This window comes from Labeo rohita, chromosome 14, assembly GCF_022985175.1.
Source record: "Labeo rohita strain BAU-BD-2019 chromosome 14, IGBB_LRoh.1.0, whole genome shotgun sequence".
Taxonomy (NCBI): Eukaryota; Metazoa; Chordata; class Actinopteri; order Cypriniformes; family Cyprinidae; genus Labeo; species Labeo rohita.
In genome coordinates, this window is record NC_066882.1 from 15,885,634 (window position 1) to 15,896,744 (window position 11,111).

The 11,111-nt window shown below is 38.8% G+C and overlaps 1 protein-coding gene across 6 annotated transcripts in view; it reads left to right on the forward strand.

The window, feature by feature from the left end:
* lingo2 (leucine rich repeat and Ig domain containing 2) overlaps positions 1–8,023 on the forward strand; it is a 334,869-nt gene extending 326,846 nt beyond the window's left edge. For all 6 annotated transcript variants that reach the window (XM_051127713.1, XM_051127711.1, XM_051127710.1 and 3 more), the window contains one exon: positions 5,109–8,023. In XM_051127713.1, coding sequence (XP_050983670.1) covers positions 5,121–6,968 — 1,848 coding nt within the window. In that variant the 5' untranslated portion in view covers positions 5,109–5,120 and the 3' untranslated portion in view covers positions 6,969–8,023. The remainder of the gene's footprint in view (positions 1–5,108) is intronic.
* The last annotated feature ends 3,088 nt before the right edge of the window (positions 8,024–11,111 follow it).

Genomic DNA, 11,111 nt, shown 5'->3' on the forward strand with positions numbered 1-11,111 from the left:
ATACATCCATTTGACATATGCATTTACATCTGTAAGACATATTTTTTAGTGTTTGCTCATCTGCAATACATCTATGGGACGTTTCCTATCAAATGTCAAATCAACATCTATTAGATGTCTTTATGTATATAAAACTGACACCTTACAGACACACACCAGATGCTTTTCAGATCAAGCGATCTTTAACAGACATCTTGCAGACGTACATGTGCTATCTGGGTTTATACATTATGTAAGAGTGATTGTGAGTGAAATTTTGTGAGCGATTCATTGTTGCACTTTTTTCCAAAGGCAAAAATGTTTGTCTTCATACAATGTCATCATAATGACTTTCAGCTGATTTCATTTTTCAACACCTGTCATATACTTGTTGAAGCAAACACCTTGAACTAGTTAGTACAAGTTGGTTTGCTAGCCTTCTGCAGTCAAGGTCAAAAGTTTACATACACCTTGCAGAATCTGCAAAATGTAAATTATTTTACCAAAATAAGAGGGATCATACAAAATGCATGTTAATTTTAATTTAGTACTGACCTGAATAAGATATTTCCCATAAAAGATGTTCCCATGTAGTCCATAAGAAAAAAAAAAAAATTAAATAATCTTTCAGGTCCCACAAATTCTTTGGTTTTTCAGAATTTTTGTGTATTTGAACCCTTTCCAGCAATGACTGTATGAATTTGAGGTCCATCTTTTTACACTGAGGACAACTGAGGGACTCAACTATTACAGAAGGTTCAAACGCTCACTGATGCTTCAAAAGGAAAAATTATGCATTAAGAGCCAGGGGTGTAAACTTTTGAACAAAATGAAGATTTGTACATCTTTCTTATTCTGCCTAAATATGTTTTTTTCATTTAGTACTGCCCTTCAGAAGTTACAGAAGATACTTACATGTTTCCCAGAAAACAAAATAAGTTAAATTTACCCTGATCTTCAAATTCCAAAAGTTTTCTCCCCCGGCTCTTAATGCATTATGTTTCCTTCTGAGCATCAGTGAGTGTTTGAACCTTCTGCAATAGTTGCATACGAGTCCCTCAGTTGTCCTCAGTGTGAAAAAATAGTTCTCAAAATCATACTGTCATTGTTGGAAAGGGTTCAAATACACAAAAATGAATGCACTGAAAAACCAAAGAATTTGTGGGACCTGAAGGGTTTTTCTGAAGAACAGCGGGCAGTTTAACTGTTCAGGACAAACAAGGGACTCAAGAACAACTATCACTAAACAGAAAAACACAGCTGTGGATCATTCAGTATCAAAAATCAAGCGTATGTAAACTTTTAAAAGCGTCATTTTTAAAAATTCAACTATTATTTTCTCATGTGGACTATATGGAAACGGCTTTTATGTGAAATATCTTATTCAGGTCAGTACTAAATAAAAAATAACATGCATTTTGTATTAACCTTCTTATTTTGGTAAAATAATTAACATTTTGCAGATTCTGCAAAGTGTATGTAAACTTTCGACTTCAACTGTAGCTTGGTTAGGGCTGTTCTGTTGGCTTGTTTTAGAGGGGTTTTGTGCACTTTTCAGGCTGGGAGAACAGGTCAGCCGGCTTAGCTAGCTTACAATTGTTTCCAAGCCTGTCTAAGACCAGCTTTGTTTTGTTTTTTCAGCAGAGATACTTTTCACAATCCAATCTAAACCCAATGGATCAATTCACATCCAATCCTGCTTATTTATTTAAATATAGCATTACATTTATAGCGTTGGAAAATAAGATTCAAACCATTGTGTGGAGTGCTGTAATTAGCCAATCCAAACCACCTGAGATTTAAAAATGTGTTAATATCACAAGGGATGAGTCATGAACAAATGTGTTGTATGGATTTGACAAAAGACCAACTGGTTCCATATATAACACTCCCAGATAGTGACGATCAATACGGTATTGAGTAGCTACTGAAGAAGCAGCTAAATTCAGCTTGGGGGAAATAACCAATAAGATCAGTGAAAGGTTAACCTAGGTACAAATTGTTTGTTAAATATGAGGTAGTGAAGTATCTTTGGATGTGTAAATACATCATTGTATACACTGGTCTGTGTGTATGTGCATGTTAGTGAAAGATAGACTAATTTTGTCATCTAATAAGACTCTTGATACAAACACGCTGATGTCACGTTTGCGTTTCTTCGCTGTGAGCACCTGCTCTCTTGGAGACCCATGTCAACACAAGCTTAATGATTCAAAATGCTCATTGTAGGGAATCTAAACATAGGCCTACTATGAGGGAGAATGTATTCTTGTCTTATCATACCAAGTCTCATTTATTCCTATTCTGCTTAGTTTCAGGGCATAATTGGCAACGCTAATAAAGCCAGAAAAAAACAGGACACGAATACATTTTTTGTGATGATTAGCATATATTTTGGTCAGGCAAAACACACACTCTGTCTGAACAAGGCACAGTTGTGCAATGTTTTTTTTTTTTTTTTTTTCTGTCCTGTTTTTGTTCTGTTTCACTGGTCATTCTCTGGGTAGAGAAAAAATACTGGCAATATTTAGACCAATGTATGCATCTCCTGTCACCACGACCACCCGCACCTAATTAATCTGTTACATGCAAGAGAAAACCATATATTTGCTACAGATGTGATTTGCTCTCTGTGGATGCGTGGCATTTCACGCCGTATAATGAGAGTGCATATACATGTTTTAAAACTCGACCAGGCTGTGTTTTGTGCCTGCGGGGATTCTGCACCTCTTTTTCTCTACTTAAATTTAGTGCGGCGCATGACACACCAGATGAGCTGCTGTGTATGTGCACTTTTCGCAACCTGTTTCACAATCTGTCTGCTTCGCCAACACACACCCACACACTAACACACTACTCACTGTTGAGCTTTGCAGATACTCATTTATGCATTTTCTACATGAACCTCACAATGTTTTATCTTTGCCAAATGCGTAGGAACAATCAAAAAATTATGTTTACGTCATTAAACTCATTAATTATACATTCCTGACACACGTGCATTTGTACTGTTCACCGTTTTATCTTGCAATATTACTTAATTTAGATGATATATTGTCTTCATCTATTGTGTTGTAATTTCCTATGTAGAATTTACAGTGCACAGGTTACAAATAACCAGGAAAAATGTTCATTTTTAATCAAGCTCTCATTAAAATGTTCAAATGCTTTATAGTTCATTTAAACATTGTCTACATTTACAAATGAACATGCTTATAATAAATGGCACTACTTTGATTGAATCTGTTATTGCTTATGATTTACTGAACCTCCCTATTATGCAAACCTGCCCTCTAGAGGTCAAACGTTGACTTGCACAATTTATAGTACGTTCAGACCAGATGCATTGCAACTGCAGACGTTACTATGACTGCAACACTAATGCATCAACTTACAAACAGCAATCGCAATTTCAAATGTGTCTGTGGAACTGCATATTTACATAAACAATCAAACAAACACATGCACACTTAGTCACACTGCAGGACGTTTATGAAAGTGTCTCCACATGCATCATGTGTGAGTGCTTGTTTTTCGCTGATGCACACAGGCAGACACCACTGTGACTTGACTGCAGTAAGATTTTTCACACGATGCTGAGTATGCGGAGCCCAAAAAACATCCCCAAACAAGAAGGAAGAGTAATCACCCTGCCAGGGCTTCTGAATTCAACAGGGAATGTTGTGTGCATCACATTTTACAAATTTGACATTTGATATTATGATATTATATATTATGATATTATAAAATGTCAGACTAGAAGTAATGTTGTTATTATATTTTGAAGAGTATGAAGACCACCAAATTCCATAGAGAAAAAAAGAACTTTAAAATCAAGCCCTTAGCAACATTTAAGAGTCTCCATTCCCAGGGTCACAAGTTTAAAAGAAACAATGCAAGTTTCACAAACAAGTTGCACATGTTTTGTTGTCGTCTGGCTTTTGTGTTTAGTCTCACATGCAGTGAGCTTTTCTTTTAGAGGTGGACTCGCATAAACACATTCTGAATTTGAATGAGTGTTGATGACAGGACAAAATTGATATGACGCAATTATGATTTGTTTTGAGTCTTGTACAGAGGTCGTATTAAGGTGAATGTCTAAAAAAGCAGTAAATGTGTTTTATTAACCTCTAAGGCCTCATTTACTCATCTTTTCCGCCTTTGTAATAATCTACATAATTGCATCTGTAATGTCTGCACCAGTGGATTGTGCCCTCCAACTATTTATATTTATGATGCACCAGGGCGCTGTTTTGAAATCACTATAATCCTGGTTTGTCTTGTGTCTGTGTACGTGTTTGCGCTGTACAAATTATTAATGTAGATGTATATTCTTTGAAAGTTATAAAGGAGATTAAAAAAATAAACTTTTTACATGTTCAATGCTGAATTTGATAAGCAGATGGTTTTTCTGTAGACATAATGATCAAAAATTTTCCGTTTTGCCATCCACTTTGAAAATAAGCCCACATTAAGTTAATTGTGTAATTTATGGTCTTTGTTCTCTGCGTAATACTCTATGAATGTTTATAATTAAATTAGCATTTAATGAATATGTATTTAACAATTACTTTGAAAGACTCTTTTAAATAGGTATAATACCGTATACTACTATTAATGAGCGTAGATTTTGTGGGAAAAGATTTAGCTTTAAAAAGGAGCTTGCAAAACCACACAGAAATGTAATAGTGAGAAAGTCTAAATCTTTAAAAGTACTGAAATGGCTGAGAAAGAAAAACAGCAGGATGCCCATAGGGCTGTGAATTCATGTGCAAACAATAAAGAATCAATCCATGCACATACGAACCCACAAGCAAGAACTGAGGCAGTGTTCATTTGTATGTGCATGGCTACACAGATCAGCTAGTTTTTTATGTGCAATACAAACAAATTCATATCAAGTCAATTGAGTGGCGTCTCCTGCTGTTTTAGGTGAATACATGTTGCGCATATAATTTTTCAAGACTCTAACCAGAATCCGTAAATGTGATTAAGTATCTAGTATTTGTATTTTGTATTTGTATTTTTCTAAAGACGCTTACTGGCTTTTTTAAATAAATTATGGCTTTAATGCAATGCCGAAACATGTTAGTTCATATACTAACTTTGCGTTTTTCTGTCTCTTTCAGAGCCATGACAGTATGGTGGACTGTTTGAGCCGAGTCATGCTGCACACAGCCGTGTCTTGCTGGCAGCCTTTGCTGGGGCTGGCCTTGGTGGCCGTGTTTGTGGGCTCCACATTGGCCTGCCCCGCCCGCTGCGAGTGCTCCGCCCAGAGCCGCTCTGTCATCTGCCACCGCAAGCGCTACAACGCAATCCCTGATGGAGTCCCAACCGAGACACGAATCCTTGATCTCAGCAAGAATCGTATTCCGGCCGTCAACCCTGATGACTTTTTAGTCTATCCACACATAGAAGAACTGGATCTGAGTGGGAACATCATTGCCTACGTTGAGCCCGGAGCCTTCAACTCACTCTACAGCCTCCACACGCTGAGCTTAAAGAGCAATCGTATCAAGCTCCTCTCTCTAGGCGTCTTCTCCGGCCTGTCCAACCTGACGAACCTGGATATCAGTGACAACAAAGTTGTCATTCTTGTGGACTATATGTTCCAGGACCTGCGCAACCTCAGGTCATTAGAAGTTGGAGACAATGAGCTGGTTTATATCTCCCATCGGGCCTTTAGTGGATTGTTGTCACTGGAGAGCCTGACACTGGAGCGCTGTAACTTGACGGTGGTGCCCACCGATGCCCTGTCCCACCTGCACAACCTGGTGAGCCTACATATGCGCTACCTCAGTATCAGCACTCTACACCCCTACTCCTTCAAGAAGCTTTTCCACCTCCGTCACCTAGAGATCGACAACTGGCCATCACTGGACGTGGTCCCTGTTCATTCTTTGCATGGCCTCAACCTTACCACGCTTTCTATTACCAACACCAACCTGTCCGCTTTCCCTTACCAGGCTCTTCGCCACCTGCCTTACCTCACACACCTTAACCTCTCCTACAGTCGTATCCGAACAGTGGAGGGTGGCCTGCTTCACGACCTTGTGCGATTGCGTGAGCTGAGGTTGGCTGGATCTCAACTGGTGTCTATTGAACCCTACGCTTTCCAGGGCATCCGCTGGCTCCGTTTCCTAAATGTCTCCCACAACCGCCTCGATACCTTGGAGAGGGGTGTATTCCATGCTCCTGAGGCCCTGGAGGTACTGATGATCAACGACAATCCTCTGGTGTGCGACTGCCGGCTCATGTGGTTGCTGCAAAGGCGCCATTCCATTTCTTTTGGTGACAAGCAGCCCGAGTGCAGCACTCCGGAAGGAATCCACGGACGCCCGTTCAAGGAGTTCAAAGAGACCCTGCTATCCTACTACGTGACCTGCACCAAGCCGAAGATCCGAGAAAATCGGACTCAGATGGTGTCCGTGGAGGAGGGACAGTCGGCCCGTTTACACTGCAGTGCAGAGGGGACCCCGCGGCCCACTATTTCCTGGGTCACCCCACGCCGGAGACACCTGACCAACAGGAGCCACGGCAGGGTGACAGTCCACAACAACGGCTCGTTGGATATCAAGGCGGCGGAGGTTCAGGATGACGGTGTGTATATGTGTGTGGCCTCGAACACGGCAGGCAATGACACTCTTATGGTATCACTGGCAGTGAAAAGTCTGGGCTCGCTGTATGCCAACAGGACCCAGCATTACACGGATACAAGCAATGCCACTGCCAATGGTACCAACCTCCCCAATGTGACCTTTGGCCTGGACCTAAAGACTATCTTAGTTTCTACAGCCATGGGCTGTTTCACATTCCTAGGAGTGGTTCTCTTCTGCTTCCTGCTCCTGTTTGTATGGAGTCGGGGAAAAGGCAAACATAAAAACAACATTGATATTGAGTACGTGCCACGCTCAAAGTCCAACGGGACCTCCGCTGAGGAGGCGGACCAGGGTGCTGGGCCACGTCGCTTTAACATGAAAATGATTTAAGACGTTGAAAGTAATACCAGTGGGAATTTACACTGATCTTTGTTTCACAAATGGTACCTGGAACAGGACTCCTTCAGATCAATGCCAGGAAACTCAACAGTCCCTAAGATTCAATCCAGGTTTTGGTTAAGCTTGGACCTCACTGGATGCACAAGGGGAATAATATGTGTCAATAATGAACCGTTTTCAATTTGTATGAAGCCCTCTTGGTAAGAGGGGATGTTCACCAACACTCCAACACAAATTGTGTACAGAACCGATTTGTAAAATTCAAGTATTACTCTTATTTGCCGAGGCTCGCACATGCTTTCTCACTGCGACCAACAGATGATCGGGAATCTGTTCTCTCCCTCATTATCCTGCATATATGTACGTAATGCTCAGTTATGTATGTGTATGTTAACATGTATAAACACTTTATTTTGTTGCATTGTTCACAAAATGCAATGATCGCCAAAATTTACATTTCCCTTGATTCGAAGGAAATACTGTGTGACCAAGCCATCGTCTCGCTACTCAAACTGTTTGAGAATGGAGGACAAAGGGCTTTAGCGGGTGTGAAATGTTACTCCGGGGAACGTGTGTGCCGTTTGTCTACCCCAAGTTATTCTCCTGATATGAAGAATATTATATTTGTTTATAATCTGGAAAAAAAAAAAGAAGAGAGATTATTTATTAACAAAGGCCTTTAAGTTCAAACTCAATAATACAAGGTGAAGGTGATTTTCAAATGGTTTAAATTCATGATTTTTTTTTCTATAATTTTGCTGCAAGTATACACATTAATTAACACACACCATTTTTAGTTGTGCTATTGTCCATTTCTGTGACTCTAACCCCTCATCTGGTACAAAATACAAAATGTCTCCATTTTCAGTCAAGCTACCTTTTATTGATTTTTTTAATTATTCATTTTATTTTTCTTTCCTTCCCTAGTAAGAAATTCTGACTTTGTTGTGGTAGTTTCTCATTTTGTTGTTGAATCATTTAGATTGTAAACAGTTCAAAGTAAAAGAAAAAATACATGTATGTGGAATAAAGAATATTGATTTGTATTCTGATGTTGTATAGACTTATCTAATTGCATATATATTGAACTCAATATTATTTTACACTGCTAAGCACAGTGCTTCTTTGGATGTGGTATATTTTATATACTCTGAAAGACAATTTAATTACATATAATTTAGGTGGTATGCATATAGCTCCGCTGTCCAAATATTGTTAGGCAATCTGAGGTTGAACCTGGATGGAAGAAACTGGATGAACTATACGTGAAATGTAAGATGAGACCGAATGCTGCTGAACAAAGATTCTTTGCATGTATTATCTCCACAGCACGAAGCATGTGTTATCTAGAGAAACATCTCTAGAAAAGCTGTTAACCCTGTGACATGAGGGAAATGAGTAGGCAAGATACATCCATCATGCCACATCCAACCTACATCCATCATGCCAATGAACAATGTGTTGAGAAACACACTAGGCATGAAAATCACAGTGGATGATAGCGCTAATTATATAAATTGACAAGGGAGAGATGTTTTTATTGCTTCTTAATTGTTAGTTAGAACTTTTTGTACTCTTTTGTCCCTATAGCCTTTCTCTAAAGTCGGAACACAGACAAGAAGTTACCTGAACAAGTGAGTCTTGGTGTCTTGAAACCAGTTCTAAAAGGCTGTGCACTAACCATAAACCCACCCGTCAAAGCAGAATTCCCACCACTGCCAAGGGAGACCTAATTTGAGGCCCTGGTCTGTTTTGTAACCGTATTGATTTCCCTAAAGACACTATGGGGTTACTGGCCAACATTAGGAATATTCTAATTTCTCTAATCTCAGTCAAACCCAAAGGACCGTATGCAAAAACTGTTTCATTGGCCCTTTCCACTCCTTTTGGTCTGTGTTATTGCGGTCCCTCTGGACAGAAAGAAGGACACTCACACTATTGCCTGAGAAAAACGAAAATTAGGTTGACTACGGTTAATGGGTCAGATGCTGCCATTTTCAACTCAGGGGGATTAGAAAGACTACTCCACAAAAACACGCACACAACAGCACACACAGGCGTCCCTAAATTAATCATCTGTGACCTAATAAGTCCCTGCAAAGTCCTTTTTCAAACTACATGTCTAACTCAAACTTTAAATTTGATGTGTTCAAAATTATGGTCTTATTTTTGACATGGCAAATCCCATGAAAGCATCCTGCCTGCTTTGTGCTTGCTGTCACAGTATGTCTGATCTTTTGTAATAATGCCAGCATACTTATTATCTCAATATTCCTGATACCAGTTTGCAGGTTGTCCCCTCAGTCTCTCTTGCACCATCAAAGTGAATATAATTTGGCATTTTTAGATTTAGAGAATGCATTTTTTAACTACAGCTTTTATCAGATCCTCACCAAATTTGGTACAGACTTAAGACTAGACTTGTCAAAAGTTTGTAAAAGCTTTTTGATGTACCATCCACATCAGCCAAACAGAAAGCGATTTCTCCCGTTATAATCCATAAAGCTGTTTACAGTATGAGCAAGCAGTGGACACTGTTGTGGTAAACTAAATGTGATGTCTGTTATGCTGGCATCACATGGAGCACAGGACCAGGGCATGAATAATTTATACGTTTGCATGGTTTCATTGTTTTACTTACACTGTTTTGATGCTGTCTGGAGTTCATTCTCTACTCAAAATGATCTATTTGGGCTCAAAAATTGTTGTTTGTTATTGTTATTGTTTTGTGTTGGTTAGACAACATACTTTCAGCCATACAGATGGCTGTATTTTTATATGAAGTACCATCACAACAGATTTGTAAGTACAAGTTCTGTCTTGAAAACTCCCTGAAAGTTTGGCATGGAAGTATAAATGGCAATGTTAATGTGTTTGGTCTTGTCAAAATAAATCTGCTACACTGCTGTAGTAGAGCAAGTACCGAGACGCCAATACATCCACAGCAGTGATGGAAATAACGGCATTATAAATATTATTTATTATAAATTAATATATTTTTTCAGTAACGAGTAATCAAACAAATTACTGTTTCCCCCGTTACAACGCCGTTACAGTTACTGACAATAAAATGCGGCGTTACTATAATTTATTATGATAATATTATAATTTTTTATTTTTCAGTTCATCTGAATAGATGCACAATGTACCTGTATTTGATGAACCGTAAACTCTAGTGTGAAGGCACACGACTAGGCGTCGCTTTGTCTCACACACACGCAAAGAAAGATACAGAGCGAGAGAGTCTTATATACCATGCAGAACTGATACGCTACATGTATTTACTGTATTTTCCTGTCAAAATAACCAAAAAATGCCAAAAGTTCCTTCGGAATTCTTCAGCTTTTAAAAACTGATGGTTTCTCAGCAATCTCATTAGCTGGCGCTCACCTATTATCGCCCCTGTTTTAAATTCAGCAAATCAGTTCGAGTGAACGCAGACATGATTCACATTCATGAACCCAGCAGCTTAATAATCCTAGTGCGTTTTATATTGTTATTAGTAGTAGAATTCATAGTAGTTTTGTTATCTTTTCAGTATTATTTTTAGTTTTTTCCCTTTTTTTTATAGAAAAACTACATTACAAACAATTCTTAGGGGAGAAGTCCACTTCCAGAACAGCAATTTACAGATAATGCACTCATCTCCTTGTCATCCAAGATGTTCATGTCTTTATTTCTTCAGTCGTAAAGAAATTATGTTTTTTGAGGAAAACATTTCAAACGTTTCATTTTTTTCCATGTAATGGACTGCTATGGTGCCCTGAGTTTGAACTTCCAAAATGCAGTTTAAATGCAGCTTCAAACGATTCCAGCCGAGGAGGAAGGGTCTTATCTAGCAAAACGATCTGTTATTTTCATAAAAATCATACAATTTATATACTTTTTAATGTCAAACACTCGTCTTGTCTTGCTCTTCCCGACCTATTTCTCTGTTTTACCTTTTGTTAAGGGTGTTTGATCTTCTTTGCATGTTCACTTTGCAAAGACTGGGTCAGCTTCTGCAGCGATGTAGGATGATTTTGAAATGATTTTTGAAGTTGAGGGAGAAAATACGATTGGAGTTTTTTGACATACCCTAACTGTCTTGAACCAGAATACACAGAGTTCAGGCAGAACAAGACAAAACGAGCA